Source organism: Talaromyces proteolyticus (genome assembly GCF_021365285.1).
Source record: "Talaromyces proteolyticus strain PMI_201 chromosome Unknown BGW36scaffold_4, whole genome shotgun sequence".
NCBI lineage: Eukaryota > Fungi > Ascomycota > Eurotiomycetes > Eurotiales > Trichocomaceae > Talaromyces > Talaromyces proteolyticus.
The window spans coordinates 381,920-398,455 of NW_025764280.1; the positions used below are offsets into that span (position 1 = coordinate 381,920).

The 16,536-nt window shown below is 46.4% G+C and overlaps 7 protein-coding genes across 7 annotated transcripts; 3 read left to right on the forward strand and 4 right to left on the reverse strand.

Annotated features, from left to right (window-relative positions):
* Window positions 1-922: 922 nt before the first annotated feature.
* BGW36DRAFT_356884 (phospho-2-dehydro-3-deoxyheptonate aldolase, class II) lies at window positions 923-2,615 on the reverse strand (the record flags this gene model as incomplete). The annotated part of the gene is made up of 6 exons (XM_046213822.1): window positions 923-1,997; window positions 2,053-2,104; window positions 2,156-2,248; window positions 2,300-2,363; window positions 2,424-2,533; window positions 2,594-2,615. The coding sequence occupies 6 exons, from the start codon at window positions 2,613-2,615 to the stop codon at window positions 923-925; spliced, it is 1,416 nt and encodes a 471-aa protein (XP_046073926.1).
* A 372-nt stretch (window positions 2,616-2,987) lies between these two features.
* BGW36DRAFT_315936 (uncharacterized protein) lies at window positions 2,988-4,007 on the forward strand. Its single transcript, XM_046212551.1, has 2 exons — window positions 2,988-3,476; window positions 3,561-4,007. Exons 1-2 carry the CDS (start codon window positions 3,156-3,158, stop codon window positions 3,669-3,671), a joined length of 432 nt encoding a protein of 143 aa, XP_046073927.1. The 5' UTR covers window positions 2,988-3,155; the 3' UTR covers window positions 3,672-4,007.
* A 73-nt stretch (window positions 4,008-4,080) lies between these two features.
* Window positions 4,081-6,200, reverse strand: BGW36DRAFT_337585 (putative MFS multidrug transporter; the record flags this gene model as incomplete). Its single annotated transcript, XM_046212991.1, has 3 exons — window positions 5,349-6,200; window positions 5,046-5,292; window positions 4,081-4,980 (listed from the first exon to the last, which is right to left on the reverse strand). Exons 1-3 carry the CDS (start codon window positions 6,032-6,034, stop codon window positions 4,081-4,083), a joined length of 1,833 nt encoding a protein of 610 aa, XP_046073928.1. The 5' UTR covers window positions 6,035-6,200.
* Window positions 6,201-7,323: 1,123 nt separating this feature from the next.
* On the reverse strand, window positions 7,324-9,729 carry BGW36DRAFT_459433 (fungal-specific transcription factor domain-containing protein). Its single transcript, XM_046222049.1, has 3 exons — window positions 8,602-9,729; window positions 8,487-8,547; window positions 7,324-8,432 (listed from the first exon to the last, which is right to left on the reverse strand). Exons 1-3 carry the CDS (start codon window positions 9,597-9,599, stop codon window positions 7,554-7,556), a joined length of 1,938 nt encoding a protein of 645 aa, XP_046073929.1. The 5' UTR covers window positions 9,600-9,729; the 3' UTR covers window positions 7,324-7,553.
* A 373-nt stretch (window positions 9,730-10,102) lies between these two features.
* On the forward strand, window positions 10,103-12,053 carry BGW36DRAFT_459434 (uncharacterized protein; the record flags this gene model as incomplete). The annotated part of the gene is made up of 4 exons (XM_046222050.1): window positions 10,103-10,162; window positions 10,217-10,311; window positions 10,368-11,261; window positions 11,312-12,053. 4 exons carry the CDS (start codon window positions 10,103-10,105, stop codon window positions 11,904-11,906), a joined length of 1,644 nt encoding a protein of 547 aa, XP_046073930.1. The 3' UTR covers window positions 11,907-12,053.
* Window positions 12,054-12,643: 590 nt separating this feature from the next.
* BGW36DRAFT_270626 (chaperonin 10-like protein) lies at window positions 12,644-13,675 on the forward strand (the record flags this gene model as incomplete). The annotated part of the gene is made up of 2 exons (XM_046210144.1): window positions 12,644-12,899; window positions 12,954-13,675. Coding segments are annotated over 2 exons (978 nt in total), but the record flags the coding sequence as incomplete, so codon positions are not given.
* A 607-nt stretch (window positions 13,676-14,282) lies between these two features.
* BGW36DRAFT_425058 (putative dibenzothiophene desulfurization enzyme A) lies at window positions 14,283-16,025 on the reverse strand (the record flags this gene model as incomplete). Its single annotated transcript, XM_046220060.1, has 6 exons — window positions 14,283-14,557; window positions 14,612-15,278; window positions 15,329-15,362; window positions 15,408-15,585; window positions 15,634-15,893; window positions 15,949-16,025. 6 exons carry the CDS (start codon window positions 16,023-16,025, stop codon window positions 14,283-14,285), a joined length of 1,491 nt encoding a protein of 496 aa, XP_046073932.1.
* Window positions 16,026-16,536: the final 511 nt, after the last annotated feature.

The window sequence follows — 16,536 nt, forward strand, 5'->3', positions numbered from 1 at the left end:
CAAGGAAAAGGTACTACTTGAGATTGATATTTCAAATGTCAATTTGTAAATAGCTGCCATCGACGCCGGGGGCCTTCCCTCGTATAAGATACATATGCAAGACAAACACTCAAACCCCCTACACTTCTTTACCACCATAGTCACCAACCCGCTTGTCTTCTCCTCCACCATTTGCTCCAGCATCAAACCCAACGTTTGTGGTGTCTCGATCCGAAAAACAACAGCCAGGATCCAATTCCAAAAATAAAATCCTTTTCAAGCTTGAAACAAAACCGTAAATTGCTTACTAGTAGTTCGCTTGTAACCATAATTGGCGTTGGATCCATCAGGCCGACCGTTGTTGCCAAATACTACCCATCGCTATCTTCATGTGAAGACCAGGAATACTCGTCGTCAACTTCCTCTAGATCAACAGTCCATCCTTTTAGTGGGTTGATCTTTCCATTTTTCCATGTAAATAAAAGATTTGTCGAAAGAAAGAATAGTAAGCACATTCTGAAGTCATATGTTTGATGAATAGCAGGCTGAAACTTGACGACAAGTTGGAAGACGTTGGCGGACAGAAGAGAAGCCCCCTGGAAGATGTTGAAGTCTGTAGAATAGATGTTCAATATGATAATATGGGGTACCAAATCAGAAAACTGAGCGAGCATTTGTGGGAGTGCCCGTTTGCATGGTATAGAAGGCTGTCGGAGGCTCTCAACAAGGCATCAATTCATGTTGAATGCTGACGAGTAATGATTGTGGCAGACAATATCTCGGCCAATTGGCACCTAGAAATACACATTGGATGTTTGAGCGCTGTATCAAGATGCATTTTTATTGTGATCGTATCAATTCTTTTCATACCGCTACTCTGGAGGCAAAAGATTCACCGGTATATGTCAACCCAAAAAGCCCCATAGTATGCCCGGGAACGAAACTATTGCTCCTCGTCTCTATAAAAACCAGCAACCAAAAACGCCAGTTCCAAGGCTTGCTTCTCGTTTAGTCGTGGATCACAGAAAGTCTCATAGCGCTCTGAGAGTCCTTCCTCAGTGAGCCCTGCTGCACCTCCGACACACTCGGTCACTGCCTCACCCGTGAGCTCGAGATGCATACCGCCCAAGAAGCTGCCTGCAGCTCTGTGTATCTCCAATGCTTGTTTAAGTTCTGATAATATATTGGTGAAATGCCGCGTTTTGACTCCGTAAGGAGTCGACTGTGTGTTTCCATGCATCGGGTCGCACTGCCAGACTGGTAGATGACCAGCGGCCTGTACAGCAGCAATATGGCCCGGAAGGAACTGTGAAATTTTCTCAGCGCCATATCTGGAGATAAGTATGACTTTGCCGATTTCTTTTGTCGGGTTGACGGTGTTTAGGAGCTCCACAAGCTCTTCGTTTGCCATGCTAGGTCCGATTTTGATGCCGATTGGATTGCTAAGGCCTCGGAAGAACTCAACGTGCGCGCCGTCCACTTGGCGCGTTCGGTCTCCAATCCACAGAAAGTGGGCAGATGTATCATAGTACCCCTTTGGTATCGCAGCTGACGATCCACGGCGGAGTGTCTTTTCTTGGCTTTGTGTAGGTGCGGGCAACGCATCCGGAGGATGACGGAGGAGACGAGTGAAGCTCTGCTCATATTCGAGGGAAAGGCCCTCATGACTAGTGAAAATTTCTGCCGTCTGGACACCACGATCTTGATCTAGACCAACTGTATGCATAAAGCGTAGCGCATCGGTCACGGAGTTCACTATCTTTTCATATTTCTGTTTGATCGACGGCGTGATGACATGGCCCAGCTCCCAGTCCAAGGGTGTACGCAGGTCGGCAATACCAGAAGATAAGGAAGCGCGAAGGAAATTAAGTGTTGCCGCAGAGTGGAAGTATGCTGATACTAGACGTGATGGGTCCGGCTTTCGAGACTCGGCTGTTGCTGCGAATCCGTTGATGTTGTCACCTCGGAAAGAGGGCATTGTAACGCCATTTACCGTTTCATTGGGGCTTGAACGGGGTCTGGTTTTCACTTCTAGTTAGATAAGCTAGGTTTATGAGTAACAGGTATACGTACTTCGCAAATTGACCTGCTATCCGAGCGATACGAACGACGGGCTTGTTGGCCCCTGTGTGCATGTTAGATGTTGAAACATATTTAAGAAATCATTGAGAAATACCCCAGATGAGAATCAGACTCATTTGCAAGAGAAGTTTGACTTTGGCTTCAATCATGTCCTGATTGCAGTAGTCGAAAAGTTCGGCGCAATCACCTAGAATATTTAGTATTCGTGCCGAAATCCATTCGTCGGGACGGAACATACCACCCTGAAGGACGAATGCCTTCCCAAGAGCGACATTTCGTAACCTCTTCTTAAGATCTACAATCTAAAATAATTTCCTCTGGTTAGCATGCGCAGCGATTGCTTCCACGTAGTTTAGACATACCTCATGCGGAGTCACTAGGGGCGGAAGGGCTCGCAGTTTTGTTAATGCTGATTCTACAGCTGCAGGATCCTCGTATGTGACATCTTGTTTGATAGGCTTTGACGTCCAGGCTGTTACCGAGAAAAAGTAAGATAGGTAGACTCGGTACGATTGAAATTGATATCACATACACGATGGACTCCATTCCGCCATTTCTTCAACTACTGTGTTCTGCTCTGGCTCGTGCTAGGTATTAGACTGTGTCTTCGGAGTATTTCCGAGGCTCCAAACTCTGCAATTTTCCAGGTTAAAAGAACTTCAGATGAGTTTGGGAGGGAGTGGGGTTAAAATATCATACGTGAGTCAGAGATATATGCTCCCGGGTGCCAGGGGCCAAGGATATCTGCTTTTCGACCGTTTTCTGCAAATCAATGGAATAAAAATCGAAGAGAATTCGTGAAGCGATAGTTAAATTTTTTATAATTCAGGTCCATTAAGGATTGCTCGTACACAGCTAATGCTTTCCAGCAGATAAAAAAAATGAAGCTCTGACGAATGCCGGCAGTAGCCGTTGAATTATTGCGGGGCAGGCGCTAGCTATATTGAACGTTAGCCACAACCACATGCACTCTGTTCAATGGCACTTAAACAACTCCAAGCTCGCACTTCCTATTCACAGTCACCTCTAGTCGCGATATATCGGCATTTCCATTTTCACCAAATACGACCAGAATTCCGTCTCGGCCCATAACAATGACGGAACCAATTCCCTCCGCCTCCGCCGCCGACGCCGAAGACCAACAGCGTCTCCCTGCCAACGCCGAAGACCGCAAGGCCGCGGCCGCCCTCTCGTCACTCAACGATAACGAGATCTCGCAGGGGGACGACGCAGGAAGCAAACTGTCTTCTGCTGCCGCGCAAGAAGCCCTGGGCAAGGCTATGAGCCGGCTGGAGATTGCTGCGGGTGGCGCTGCTGCGAACAAGGCTCCTGCTAGTGCGGGGAAGACAGAGCAGAAGGGAGACGTTGTAAAGAAGAAGGCTGTGAAGATTGTCACAGAGGATGTCAGTTTGCTTGTGAGAACTCCCAATTCTCTATTATCTTACTGTTTACTTGCTGGACGAACTCATCGCTAATAGTGGATTTAATCTGTCGTAAAGGTCGAAGAACTTGATCTTACCAAGAACAAGGCCACAGAGCTATTGAGAACACATGACGGCGATGTGAGACAGGCACTCCACGCATTCATCACGCCTCCAGCTGCGGCATGAACTCGCACAGTCATTCCCATGACTTCTGATTTGAATGGAAAACGCAGCCTTCCAACAATAATTGTGCATTAACACGTTGTGTGCCAATGGGCCGAATGTAGTCAAACACCCTGGCAGGCTATGGCGGTTCTCTAGAGTGAGACGCTCCGCGAAATCCCTAAGTGCATAGAGCTTCGGGATGGGTTTTAGAACCTTTAATGAATAATGACGACATGGCTTTGATACACAGCTGAGACCCTTCTTTTACTATCTAATAAATAAATTTTTTTTTAAATATATACCAGAGGTCGGAGCAGGATATTTGAAAAATGCATATACTCTTGTTTTGAATGAAATAGCTATAAACTCCGAGTGCGACTTATTTCCCACTGTCACTGATTATCCTCGACAAGACGCTCTTCTTATCTCACTATTCTCGGGCAGGCTTCTTTTTTCTTTCTATTCCTTTACCCTCTTGCACCGTCCAACTGACAAGCCAGCCAAGTGTTGCTTCCACAGCTAATGCCCACCACACAGCACCAACAATATTGTGCAATAATCCCAACCCCAATCCCAATCCACCGAGAAAAGGACCCAGTGTTCGAGCCCCACTAGATATACTCTGCGCAATTCCATGCACAGTTCCAAGAACAGAAGGATCCGTCACACTGTTATTGACAAGAATGATTGCTGCTGGCAATGCAAATGTTCGGGAAATAACTTGTAGAGCAACAACAAAAGTAAACGAGGGCCAAACAAATGGTGAAAGCCTGGGTATCAGTACAAGGAAAGGCATCAATGCGTATGCCAATGGCGATAAGGGAAGGAATGTCCGGAAAGATCGTAAGGTGCCGAGACGGAATTGTACCCGTGGATATACAAAAAGCTGGAGAGGGAGTCCAATGATCCCGATGACAGAAGTTGCGATACCAACTTGTGAGGAAGAAAGCCCCAAGCCGCCGCTGAAATGAAACCAGCCACTGCGGCTATTCTCTTCAGCACGCGGCATTGGGAGAAACACGAAGGTCATGGAATTGAAGGCACTCGTGTGCATGGCGAGAAGGAAATGAGTCAGTAGTGTGAAGATAACGTTCTTCGTGAAGACTTGTTTCCAGAGAGAACTCTTGCGCACCAGTGGTAAGGCCGGCTGTCGTGAGGATACTGGGCTAGAAGGTTCAGATACGCCGTGTTCAAAATCGACTGAGTTGACCTCGTCTGGATCGTTATTAATCCTAGTGTACCGGGGTCCAGATTGCCCTCTGAACCATCTCGTAATAGACTTGCCCAATTCCCGTCCCCAATCAGGTCGATATCTGGCTATTTCGTGGGTCTGCAAACATATTCAATGTTGAATTAGTTGACGGCATCACGACACATAGAGGGTCCGAAACCAACCTCATTCAATCCTAGAAAAACTGCCGTCAAAGACATAATAATGAAAATCGCACTGATCAGATTTGGCAAAGCATATGGCCACTGTTGCATCCACCAAACGCCATTCTTACCCCCAAAGACAGAGCCAGGGCCGAAGAGTCCTGGAAAGTTGCTGATGGGATCTGCCAGGAAGCCTCCCAGACTGGGTCCAATGATGACTCCAATATTAAAGCACATTGGTAGAAGGAGAAATGCGCGTGATTGATATCTATAGTATTGTATTCAGCTTCAGCACAAAACATGACAATAATCAAGCTGACATACTTTTTTTCTTCAACAATTTCAGCCACCATTGTCCTCATGACACCCACATTACTGTTCATCAGTCCACCCAGGATTCGGAATATAATTGCTGAGGTGAATGATCTCGAAAATCCGAAGCCCAAGCATGATATAAATGTGCCGCTTAGACCAATGAGAAGCACTCGCTTCCTGCCCATCCAAGAAGCATCTGCCAAACGTCCCCACCATATTGCAGTCAAGAACTGAGATGCCGTAAAGCTCCCTTGAATTATACCAGCCTGTGAAGAAATAGACGAATCCGGCACAGAAGGATTAAAGGATTTCAGCTGGTAGAACAGATAGGACTGTAGCGAGGTCTGAGTTAGAGGCTCAGACAAGCGGGCCAGAACAAGAATTGCCAGTTGGCCTTTTTCGGGTAGCTGACTCCATGATATCGGTTTTGGTTTCTCCTCTGGTGGTCTGTCAGACTCGGGAGTCGGTAGTCTCTCTGTGCGCGTTTCATTCTCTTCAGTCAAAGAAAAACGCCGGCTAATGAGTCCATCGTGGGGGACTGACACTGACAAAGGCGGTAGGTCTGGCTGTATCCGAGTTGGTGGCTGGTCTAGGTACGTCACGATTGGAGTGTCTCCTTCGTAAATAGATTCATTTCCTACATGCTCAGATGGGGTGTTTTTTGGTTGTTCGTTATCATCGGGATTTGGCGTCATTCAAGGGGATTTTGCGGGGGGTTATACTGGCTGAGATCTGTACGCTGAGGCTGGCTATACCGGAAAATGATACAGATCTGCCGTTTTGATAGACGATTTTGGGCTTGCAGTGAGTTTCTTACCGGGTTATTGCATAAAACTAACTGTACTTTGTAAATAGTTTTTCTACATGCAGTGGTTTACAAATTCAACTCAACACTGACGCCATCGGACTAGACTGAAAAGGATATGCCGAATAACCGCAGGGAGCATTTACAGGTCACGTGAGTTGCTTTTAGCTTATGGCATTGCTTTGCATACTTTGAAGGATGAAATTAGGAAATAATTGTGGAATTTTGAGAGAGCATAAAACAGGAATACCGTATCCGGTATTGAAAGAACCAGGGAAATCGATGTCAAAGTAGAAAGTTGCAGAGATCGAAGATCACTATCGATACTCTGCTAACAAGAACATAGAAGCTAGAGCTAAAGCCAAGATTCAAAATAAAGAGCTACATAATATAATAATAATAAAAACAAAGGTATTAAATACTTGATAATAATATACTGTTATTCCTAAAGATTTAACATAATAAACTAAACATTGAAGGGGTAGATCTAGAAGCCTCATCAAAGTAGGTGTTAATGTGGTCAACAACTCTTCACTGAGATCAGAGATCACAGAGGATATACTACTAACAAGAGACGGAATTATATAAGGCGATAAAAGATAAAAAAGCTATTTATCGTAGTAGCAACAAAAATTATACTTTATTACAAAATATTTCAATATTGCCGTGGTTTAGAACTTGACCCACATATGCCTTGGCCACGAGACTATCAAATATAGTCAACTAAGGAACCGACCCATTCCTCAATTGAAAGAATGTTCTGGCGAGCTTCTTGAGTGTCGGAGTCATCCTCTCCAAAATACTAGCGGGTGTGGTTGTATGCTTGAGTCTTAAGAGTGAGTGCCGGTCTGAATTGATTCCTTCGGTACAGGTCGGTGGTCGAATCCCAGAGCAGTCTATACTCAGCATGTCGATCGACTTTGGGTTGAGGATGAGGAGGTGTACGAACAAGGGCGGGTACTTCCTTTTGCCACAGTACGTTTCAGGTCCGTAGCCAAGGGCAAAAATAATACTGTCAACTTCTCCTTCCTACGAAACCCTTATGCAAGTCTACGGAGCGCAATTCCAGTCTTCACTCACAACAAACTTGCGATCTCTAGTATACCCTACAGAGTATTGTCACATTATTTGTTACAGATCGTATTGCCCAAATAGGCTTCAACTACAATCGGAAAGTGACTAATACAACTCTACAAAGTTCTACAAAGCCATGATTTGCCACGAGGTACGTGACTGTCAAGAAAGAGACGTCTGGTCGGCAGCAGGTGCTAATAGTCTAGCAAGGTTCATCCCCGAAACAAACGTTGGCTTCGCTCTCAGAAACGACAACCATGCTGCTTCGAAGGCTCCACTTCTGAGATCATGGCACTATACTGTGTATGGCGTTGCTCAGTTGCCACAGGGAAAGATTATGTAAAATCCAGGCCCAGGAAGATTTGTTCTGGCTCTCCCATAGCCCAATCGAAATCCTCCATGCCTATCATGGGGAGTTGAAATTGCTCGATGTCCGATATGTCAATTTCGTTAAAATTTGGTTCAACCGTTCTTTGTTCAGCCGTGAGTGCAGAGTCTGGAAATAGGTACCAAGCAAGAACATTGGATGTCGTACAGTCCCTTGCCGGTGGCTCTTCATTCCGGTAAATCGCTTCAAGGCGACGAATCACGGGTTCAGCCAGTGTTGTGACGGTATCTGCGCATCCCCTGACACCAGGCCAAAACAGTGCCACTTCGCGAAGAAGATTGGGATAATCGTGAATACAGCATATGACTTCCTGGAGATCCACATATTGTGGCAGCCAGTCGCTCCCGAGCCATGCAGTGTCGAGGGTGGCGATGGCCATTTCGAAGAGATTATGTGCGGCGAACCAAGGATATATGAGTCGATGCTGCTTGCAATATTGGGTGTAGAGGCTCGTTACAGCCATAGAGGCCTTGATAAACTCAAGGCGTGACTCTTGTGAAGGATACAGGACTCTTGGGGTTGGTCTGTATAACCGTCCTTTTAGGAGATTTTGTCCTATACTGCTCATCTCAAACACACGCTTATATCCGTACAAAGTCTTTCGTCTGAGCTCAATCCTCTGTGCTCGTAGACACCAATCATCTATTCGAGCATTTACAGAGACTAGCCAGTCTTCGAGCGTAATAGAGTCGTATTGTGGCTTTTGTATCCATAACATATTATACACCTCTCGCTCAAGAAGGCGGAATTCGGATGCGTCATTGTCGTCCATTCTTAGTTGTTTTTGAACTAAACTTTGAGTGCCTGTACTAGGGGGGGAGTATAACTGAAATTGATCAGCCGCATTCTACTATATGATCAAGGAGAAATAACAAGTCACCTTCGTTGTGATATCCGACTCGTCAAGAAGAAAGGGCAATCTGAGTTGAGAGCAAATGGTTCTTTGCATGAAACATTAGCAGAAATTTCGATGTTATGATAGAGGCTGCACGTACCTTTCAAGCCCACATGTGGTCCAGAAAAGCCGCTGTCGGGTCTCACGCTCGTGCGGACTGAGTCCCATCCCTGGATCAGCCTCCTTATGAAGACCAAGATTGATGCAGCGTCTAGAAGCATCTCCTATACAGTACCACGCATCAACTGACGTAGGGCTCATGAACGAGTAATGTGCTAATAACAAAGCCACCTCGATCTGTCGGATTTCGGTGTCATATGTCGTTGGTAGCGCAAGCATTTCTTTAGCCTTTGCGAAGAAGCTGGCAGATGAAGATAATGCGTGCTGTTCATTTGTCCAGATAAGCGTAGCGGCACTTATTGCCAACACCATACAAACGATGAATACGTCGTATGATGAGGCTCTGGTTGGTGAGTCGAAGCACTTTGCATAACTCTCCAACAGCTCCTCCGTACCAACGCAGGGATGCCGCATCGAGAGAGTATCGGTGTAGTTTTTCAACATTAGATCGGCCGCCGCACGAGGAACCTCAGAGAGGTTTATCGCTTGAGGTGATGGTCTACCATCAATCTCATCTCTGGAAAGATAGCGTGTTTGGGGTGGAAACGGTAGCGGCAAGCTTGACTGCTGCAGATGAAAAGCATCGTAATACACATACAAATTGCTCTCGGCGCCATCGAAATCCATGACAGTGGTCAGTGCAGCGGTTAACGCGTTACGAAGGTAGAAATTTGTATTGCTCCCGATACTGGCCGAGGCCGAAAAAGCCTCCTGTTGCTCATTTTGCTCTTTCAAACATTTGATTCTCTTCTCTAGAGCGAGGACCTTGTCCTCAAACTGGGCCACAATGCTCCTTGGGACTTCCTTAGAGAGGGTCGTATCATAGCCCATGCATGGCACGTGTGCCGACTTACACGAGGAGCAGGCCGGCCATAGAGCATCGCATTTAATTTTCCTCATGCGACATCTTGCACATGCCTTATTATGAGAGGGTCGCGTTACATCGATCTTGGCTCGTTTTCCGGGTGGTTCAGACATACTGTCCGACCGTCGTCGCGTAGACGCAGAAAGGTCAAGCGACTCATCAGTGGAGGATAAACCTATGTCCGAAAGCAGGGTTGTTGTAGTAAACAGAATGAACTACGATGATAAAAAATGTCCACTCAGAGTTAACAGAAGTAGTTGTCGCGGAGGAGGGGAGGGGGGGGGGGGGGCACGGATCCCCGGCTTCCACTATTATAACATTATCGGCGGTATGGAGATGGGTATGAGTTAGTGGCTTGTAGCCGATTCCAACTGCGTAGAAGGTTCAGCCAGGCCCACAACGTGTAGATAATTAGTTGACTCCGTAGTAATATGCTTGGGAGCTCCACAATAATTGAGGCCGGGAGAGCTGATAAGGACAGCCGCCTCTGACAGATCGATCAACCCCCAACTATTCACCCCTAGTTACCACCTAATAAAGCGCCGGGTTGATTTATTTGTGACCTTACCCTGCGGCAGAAATAGATTGTCGAGAACTGGGTTGGAATCCCTTGATTATGGCTGCTTCCACTTGGAACCTTCCGACATGTAATAGATGCCAGAAGAGGAAAAAGAAGGTCGGGATGAGCAGCCGCCTTGCAAATCTATCCGTACTGACGACGTCTGCCTAGTGTGATAAAATCCTCCCCAGCTGCGCGAATTGCACAGAGGCTGGGCTGGAATGTGTCTTTTATGAAAAAGGCTCGCAAAGCGTCGTTTCGAGAAGGTCTAAGCCCCGGCCTCTACTAAAACCATACTTGTTCGCTAATACCGTCGTTGCAGTGCTATTCAAAGTCTCGAAGAAAAAGCCCGGCAGCTTGAAGCCGAGCTAGTAGATCTTCAATGCATCCAAGACTTGAATTCTTTAAGTCGGCGTCCGATCTCGCCTGAGTCATATACACAGCAGGGGTTGGCGTGCTTGCTGCCTCACGACCATTCGTATCGCCGGCAGGATACCGCTCTAGGTCAACCCAGCTTTATGGAATCCTTTAGTCCAAGTTCGCGCTCGAGTTTCAGCTCAAATTTTGTGGGACTCGAAAGTGCCGTGGACCTTTGCCTCTCTACTGCTGCATTGGCTGGACTAAACACACTTGATTGCGCTGTACCAGGCGGAACCTCGCTGCAATTTCCCAGGTTAAACTTGCCTCTGTTGAGATCAGAGAAGCTCGATAGGTCAACGGTCGAACCAACCCTCATACGTGGACTCGTCGATGATTATTATTTTCCTGTGCTGCATACACTATATCCGGTGATAGAACGTTCGCAGATCGAACTCAATGCCGGATTTAAACAACTACCCCTGAAGAAACGTCTATTTGTAATACTTATTGCTGCGATCGCTGCAGCACATAGTAGCAGGCGAGATCAATCTCTATATCCCACAGCCCTGATTCTACGCAGCTGGGCGGATGACCTAATATCCGATGTGCTTGCACGGCAGGATGATGACTCGTTACAGGCAATGATACTTCTAACGCTCTACGAATTGGTTGATCCGAGAAGGAAGCTCATCTGCCATCTCCTGGGACTCACGTGTCGGATGTGTATCAGGCTTCGTTGGCACCTAAAAGAAGAGTCTATCCTGTCAACCGCGGAGATGGATTTTTCGAATCATTTTTCTCAGTATCCATCGCCTCGGAGACGGAGACTGTTCTGTATCGTCTACGAGTGGGAGAGGTAATCTATCTTTAAGTCCCCTTGTTGGAGATATTCTTAACAATCAATAGCTTAGTTTGTCTTGCTTTGCAACGAGTATCCATTTTCTCCCCTGATTTAGTGGATATGAGCTCGGCACAGGGGGTCAGCGTTCGAACTTTATATATGGAATTGGCTTTGCGACAAAAGATTCGAGCTTGCTCATCGCATCAGTGTTTACTAGGCTGCGACTTTGTGTCATTCGTCAATGCAAATCTAGAGCATTCAGAAGGTGCCGATATCTTGTGGCTCTCCGTGTATCTCATGACGGGACATTCTTGGGCGCAAACTGCTACCCACGAGCAATACGTAAGTGAATGGACAGATCAGATCTTACGGGCTGCTATGTCACGAATCAACACATTGTTCACTGCACAGCGGCGAGGATGTATTGTGAGCATCTGGCTCAGCACTTTTGATGTTTTCACAGCAGGAACCGTTTTGCATGATATTTCTTTGAGACATCCCGCGGCTATACATCATGATGGCCTGATTCATGGCCTCTGGAACGCATTGAGAATGGCGTCGAGCCTTCTGGCCGGATTTTCCGAGTTGTGGCAAGGTGCTGGGGTATACAGAGATGTCTTTGATGCTATTTCTAATCGCGTATTCGCTCTCAAGACATGATTTTTCCACACCAGAGACATAATCTAAGCCACATCCGAGGATCCCATGCCCATTACTGCATTGAGGTACCTCTGGGCTGGTTGGCTGTGTCGGAGTATTCCATCATGATACTGCGTCGGTGATTTCCGTCGGAGTGGTTCGAGACCCAAAGTTCCCGACGCGCAAATGCACAACTCTCATTAGTATGGAATACTCCGACAAGTATTGATGACGGCTGAGACTCAATTGAATATTCTCTAGTTAAATCTTATCCCCTCATTCGGCTTTTGAAGCACTCCCGAGAGCTCCGTTGCGAACCTAGTTAGCTAGCCGCCGCCTTGCGGAGTGATTCCGAGATAAGGCCTTGGTAGTATAGACAACAACTTGACGGGACATGGTTCCTTAATTGGATAAAATTACTGGATAGTGAATCCTATATTGACTATAAAGGAGTGATGATGCATCTTTTGCTAGTAATTAGCCGGAAAACTTCCAGTTCATCCAGTTTATTTTGCTCTGCTCAAGGCCTTCTTTTATTCATGATGAATTTTTTCCGTTGTTTTTTTTGTTGGAGGAAGAGGGAGGCAACTGTCAGTGACGAGAAGTTTCCGAGAGCCTCCCAGTCAGATAACGAGACCAAGATTTCCTCGCTGAGCATCAAGTCACAGGTGCAAGTGGACGAGAAATTACAGTACATACACTGTAAGCCAATAGCTATAGAAGGAGGGCCAAGTATCCATGATCCTCTTCCGAAGCTGAATCGAGCTCTCGTTGTTTCGGAGAAAAGAACTTACAAGATCGTCAATGATATCCCATATCCAGTACTAAAATCCGCAGACGAAATTATCATCTCCAATCGTGCCGTAGGACTGAACCCAATTGACTGGAAGAGCGTGGAATTCAACTTCTGTTTACCAGAATTCCCGTGGATTACTGGTCGGGAGGTAGCTGGTGTTGTCAAAGCGATTGGAGCGAATGTTAAGGAACTGAAAGTTGGAGATCGAGTTTGGGCCAGTACGCCTATCCGAACTTCTTCCTCACCGGGGGATACATTCTGATCTTTCACAGGTACATACTACAGAGATCGAAGAGCAGGTTGCTTCCAGCAGTATGTCGCTGTTCCACAACATACCGTCACCCGAATTCCAGACAACTTGGACTTTGAGTCCGCATCATGCCTAGGGGTCGCCGGGCTCACAGCCGCAATGACACTATGGAAATGGCTGGATGTACCCATTGGGTCAGTCTCGAGACTTCCGGCTCCCAGTTCCATCGAATATATCGTCATTTGGGGTGGATCCACGGTGACAGGACAATTCGCCATTCAGATAGCAATCCAAAGCGGACTACATGTCATTGCGGTGGCTTCGGAAAAAACAAGACCTCTGGTATTAAGTCTAGGAGCAACTCGCGTTGTGACGCGCGATGGGAAAACAAATGACGAGATCGTCTCAGAAATTCGAACACTCGGAGGCGATAATATCACTCGTGCTGTGGATTTGGTCGGCGCCGAAACCGCAAAATTCTGTCTGGAGTTATTTTCAACGACCAAGCCCGGGCTGTTTGCTCCGTTGGCAATGATTTCGAGCGACACATACATACCTGAGAATATAAAAGTCAAGAGTGTGGAAATGAAACAATTTATCCTCAATCCCGAGTCCAAAATTTACGCCACCGAGCTGAACCGTCTAGTTTCGGACGGACTGGTAATCATGCCCACCATCGAGGTCTTAAACGGGGGACTTGACAGCATTGAATCGGGTCTAGAACGGCTGAAAAGGAGTGATATGGCTGGTAAAAAGTTAGTCGTTAGAATGTTCAAGTAAAGAAGTGAAATTATGATACTCTACCGGGCGAACACTACTCTGTAAACGTGGTATTTGGATTAAGGCTTTAAATGAGGATAGTACATAATCAGATCTATAAGATATGTAGGTCTATGTTAAGAATTGAAGTTTTCATATACTACTAGGCGAATATTGTGTTATAAACATTGAATTTAATCTTTGCACCAAGACAGCTAATTAAGACGATACACAATCGGATTTACACCTAAGAGACGCAGATCCATGCACCTCTCCTGCATTAACTGCTGGTTGGACATGTCATGCTATTGGCATTATTGGAAGTCTTCCACTCGAGAGGTCGTTCGTCAACTGATAATTACCGGTCATGAAAGGGTATATAAGAGTCTATTTGTTTCTAATAGTTACCAAGGCTAAAACTGACATCTCTATCAGGATGAAATCGCCACAAAAGACCTTCGTTTCAGCCATTACGAGCGCGAAATTTCCGAAATAGGCTACGAGAGGAATAAATTATTAATTACTGGAGAATTCTGTGACGATTCAAAGGAGAGATTTTTCCTAGCGATGGTGGTGTAAACTCAAATAAATACTATGAAGTTCCGTTGGTTTGGGCCTCTTTGGTTGCCATTTCAATTCCATTCTCCCGAAGATCCCAGACGGTCTTATGGTTTGTTTTCCTGACATTCCATGCAAATTGGTGTGCGGGATGAGTATCCACAACCAACTTTTGCCCTTTTATACCGAGCATATTCTCTCTCAGGGTCCCGCCAGGGGCGGGATAGTCGGTCCAGTAGATTCCTCTACTTTGGAGTTCTGGTACCAGTAACTCAGCAATATCTTTAAAGCTCTCCCCAGCAATAAATTCTAGGATTATCTTCAGCGGTCTCTTTGTTATTCACCCAAGTTGATGGAGCTTACGCTGTAAATTAAAACCATCCACATCGGCCTCCTCCACCCATTGCTCAAGGACGTCTGCCACCTCTGCAGCGGTACCAACTGGTGACGTGGTCGGTAGTCCCATACCTATCATTGACCCTATTTTCCGTGGAGTCCACGGACCATCACTATCATCGGCTGTAGCGGCTTTGATACTGTCCACCCATCCATGGATCGCTGCATCCGACTTATCTCCTTTGAACTCTAACGGCTCATCCAGGGGATACTTGCTAAGGTCCAGGCCGATGAAGCCTGAGATCGTTGCAATACTACCGGTCACGTGTGCATTTGCCTTTGCTCTTTCATACTTGGCGACGGCTTCCTCATGAGTGCGCCCAAGGGTTGGCAAGAAGGCCATGAAGAATTTGATTTTGGACCCGTCACGGCCGTTTCTATTCGCTGCCTCACGTACAGCCTGTACCTGCTTCCTGACATGAGCAGCTGAGCTGCCATGGACGAATATGGCCTCAGCATGTTTGGCAGCAAATTCAACCCCCGCCTTTGAGGCGCCAGCTTGGAAGAGAACTGGGGTACGCTGAGGTGACGGGTGTGTGTGGTTGTAGGCATTCATCTTATAAAATCGGCCACTATGCTGGACTTTGTGGATCTTTTTGGGATCATAGGCCATGTCGCGCTCCTTATCGAACACCTGACTTTGTCATTTGTTTGCGTGTTCAACGGGGCGTTTGTTGTACTAACCTGAGCGCCGTCTTCCCATGAGCCCTCCCATAAACTGATCGTGTTAGTTGATGCCAAGAAGAACTTGATTCAAGCGTACTCATATAAAATGTCCATGAACTCGTCTGCTCTCTCGTATCTCTCATCATGGGGAATCATTTCGTCCAGTCCCATTGCATCTGCTGCGGCAGTGTTGAAGCTCGTCACAACATTCCAACCGATGCGACCTTTCGTCAGGTGATCCAATGTTGAAAAACTCCGAGCGACGACATAGGGTGCTTTAGACGGTTAAATGCCCGCACGCCTGCTTTGAAGACCTTACTCACGAATGTAACTCGTAGTGTATGTGCATGTGATTCCGACCGTGGTTGTTGCCATAGCCATTGGCCCGGCGAACATCAGAGGATCCATGTGCCCAACATGGCCTCCTCCTAGGAAAATGGCGGAGGCCGATTTCTCATAGGTTTCAGGATTCCCGTATGAGTCGGTGAAAAATATAGTCGTGATCTTTGCCTTTTCCGCAAGTTTTGCTAGTTCGATATAGTACTCTATCTGGTCTTTCGTATAGGACTTGTCTTTAGGATCTCTGGTTCGTATGTTAGTACCAAACTCACTTTGTTACCAAATTTTTAAGTCCTTACTTCCATTGTCCCATGCATGCGGAATTACCGACGCTGGTATTGTCGACAAAGTTGAGCTGAATCTGTTTGCGCACCATCTTGAAACTTAAAATTGTTGGATACTGATGGTTCATCGGAGGACAAGTGATAGATTCAATATTTATATAATTGCATAGTTGACACAGTTCAATTGATGCTACAGGGGTCCTCCAATTCCCGTTAAGGGCCGCCTTCGCAGTAGCAGCAACTGGTATCGGATTTTTCCGATTCAGTCGGAATTCTACGCAATATTTGGAGGTCTAATCTCTGGCAATATTATAAAAAACTCTGATAATGTCATCTGGAAACCCCCGACAAGTAATTGTGTCACATGAGCAGGCTCCGGAAGTATACCTAGCTGTTTTTATGAGCTACTCTTGAGGCACTGCACTCCACATATGCTAAATGCCTTCAGCCACAACGCATAGGCGTTCCAAACTATTCGTACACTCCGCCGAATTATCCGCTCTGGCCATGATCTAAAATTCTAAATAGAATGCTAATGTCAATTGTTAGCGTGTCTACTTACATCCGAGCTTATTGATACCATATCCATCACGGGGGCCACGA

Excerpts from the sequence above, each read along its gene's own strand:
- BGW36DRAFT_459433 (XM_046222049.1), bottom strand. The coding sequence starts at position 9,599 with ATGTCTGAACCACCCGGAAAACGAGCCAAGATCGATGTAACGCGACCC. Across the intron at positions 8,548-8,601 it reads ACCACATGTGGGCTTGAAAG|AACCATTTGCTCTCAACTCA; the intron begins GTACGTGCAGCC and ends TTTCATGCAAAG. Across the intron at positions 8,433-8,486 it reads AGTCGGATATCACAACGAAG|TTATACTCCCCCCCTAGTAC; the intron begins GTGACTTGTTAT and ends GATCAATTTCAG.
- BGW36DRAFT_315936 (XM_046212551.1), top strand. The coding sequence starts at position 3,156 with ATGACGGAACCAATTCCCTCCGCCTCCGCCGCCGACGCCGAAGACCAA. Across the intron at positions 3,477-3,560 it reads CAGAGGATGTCAGTTTGCTT|GTCGAAGAACTTGATCTTAC; the intron begins GTGAGAACTCCC and ends TCTGTCGTAAAG.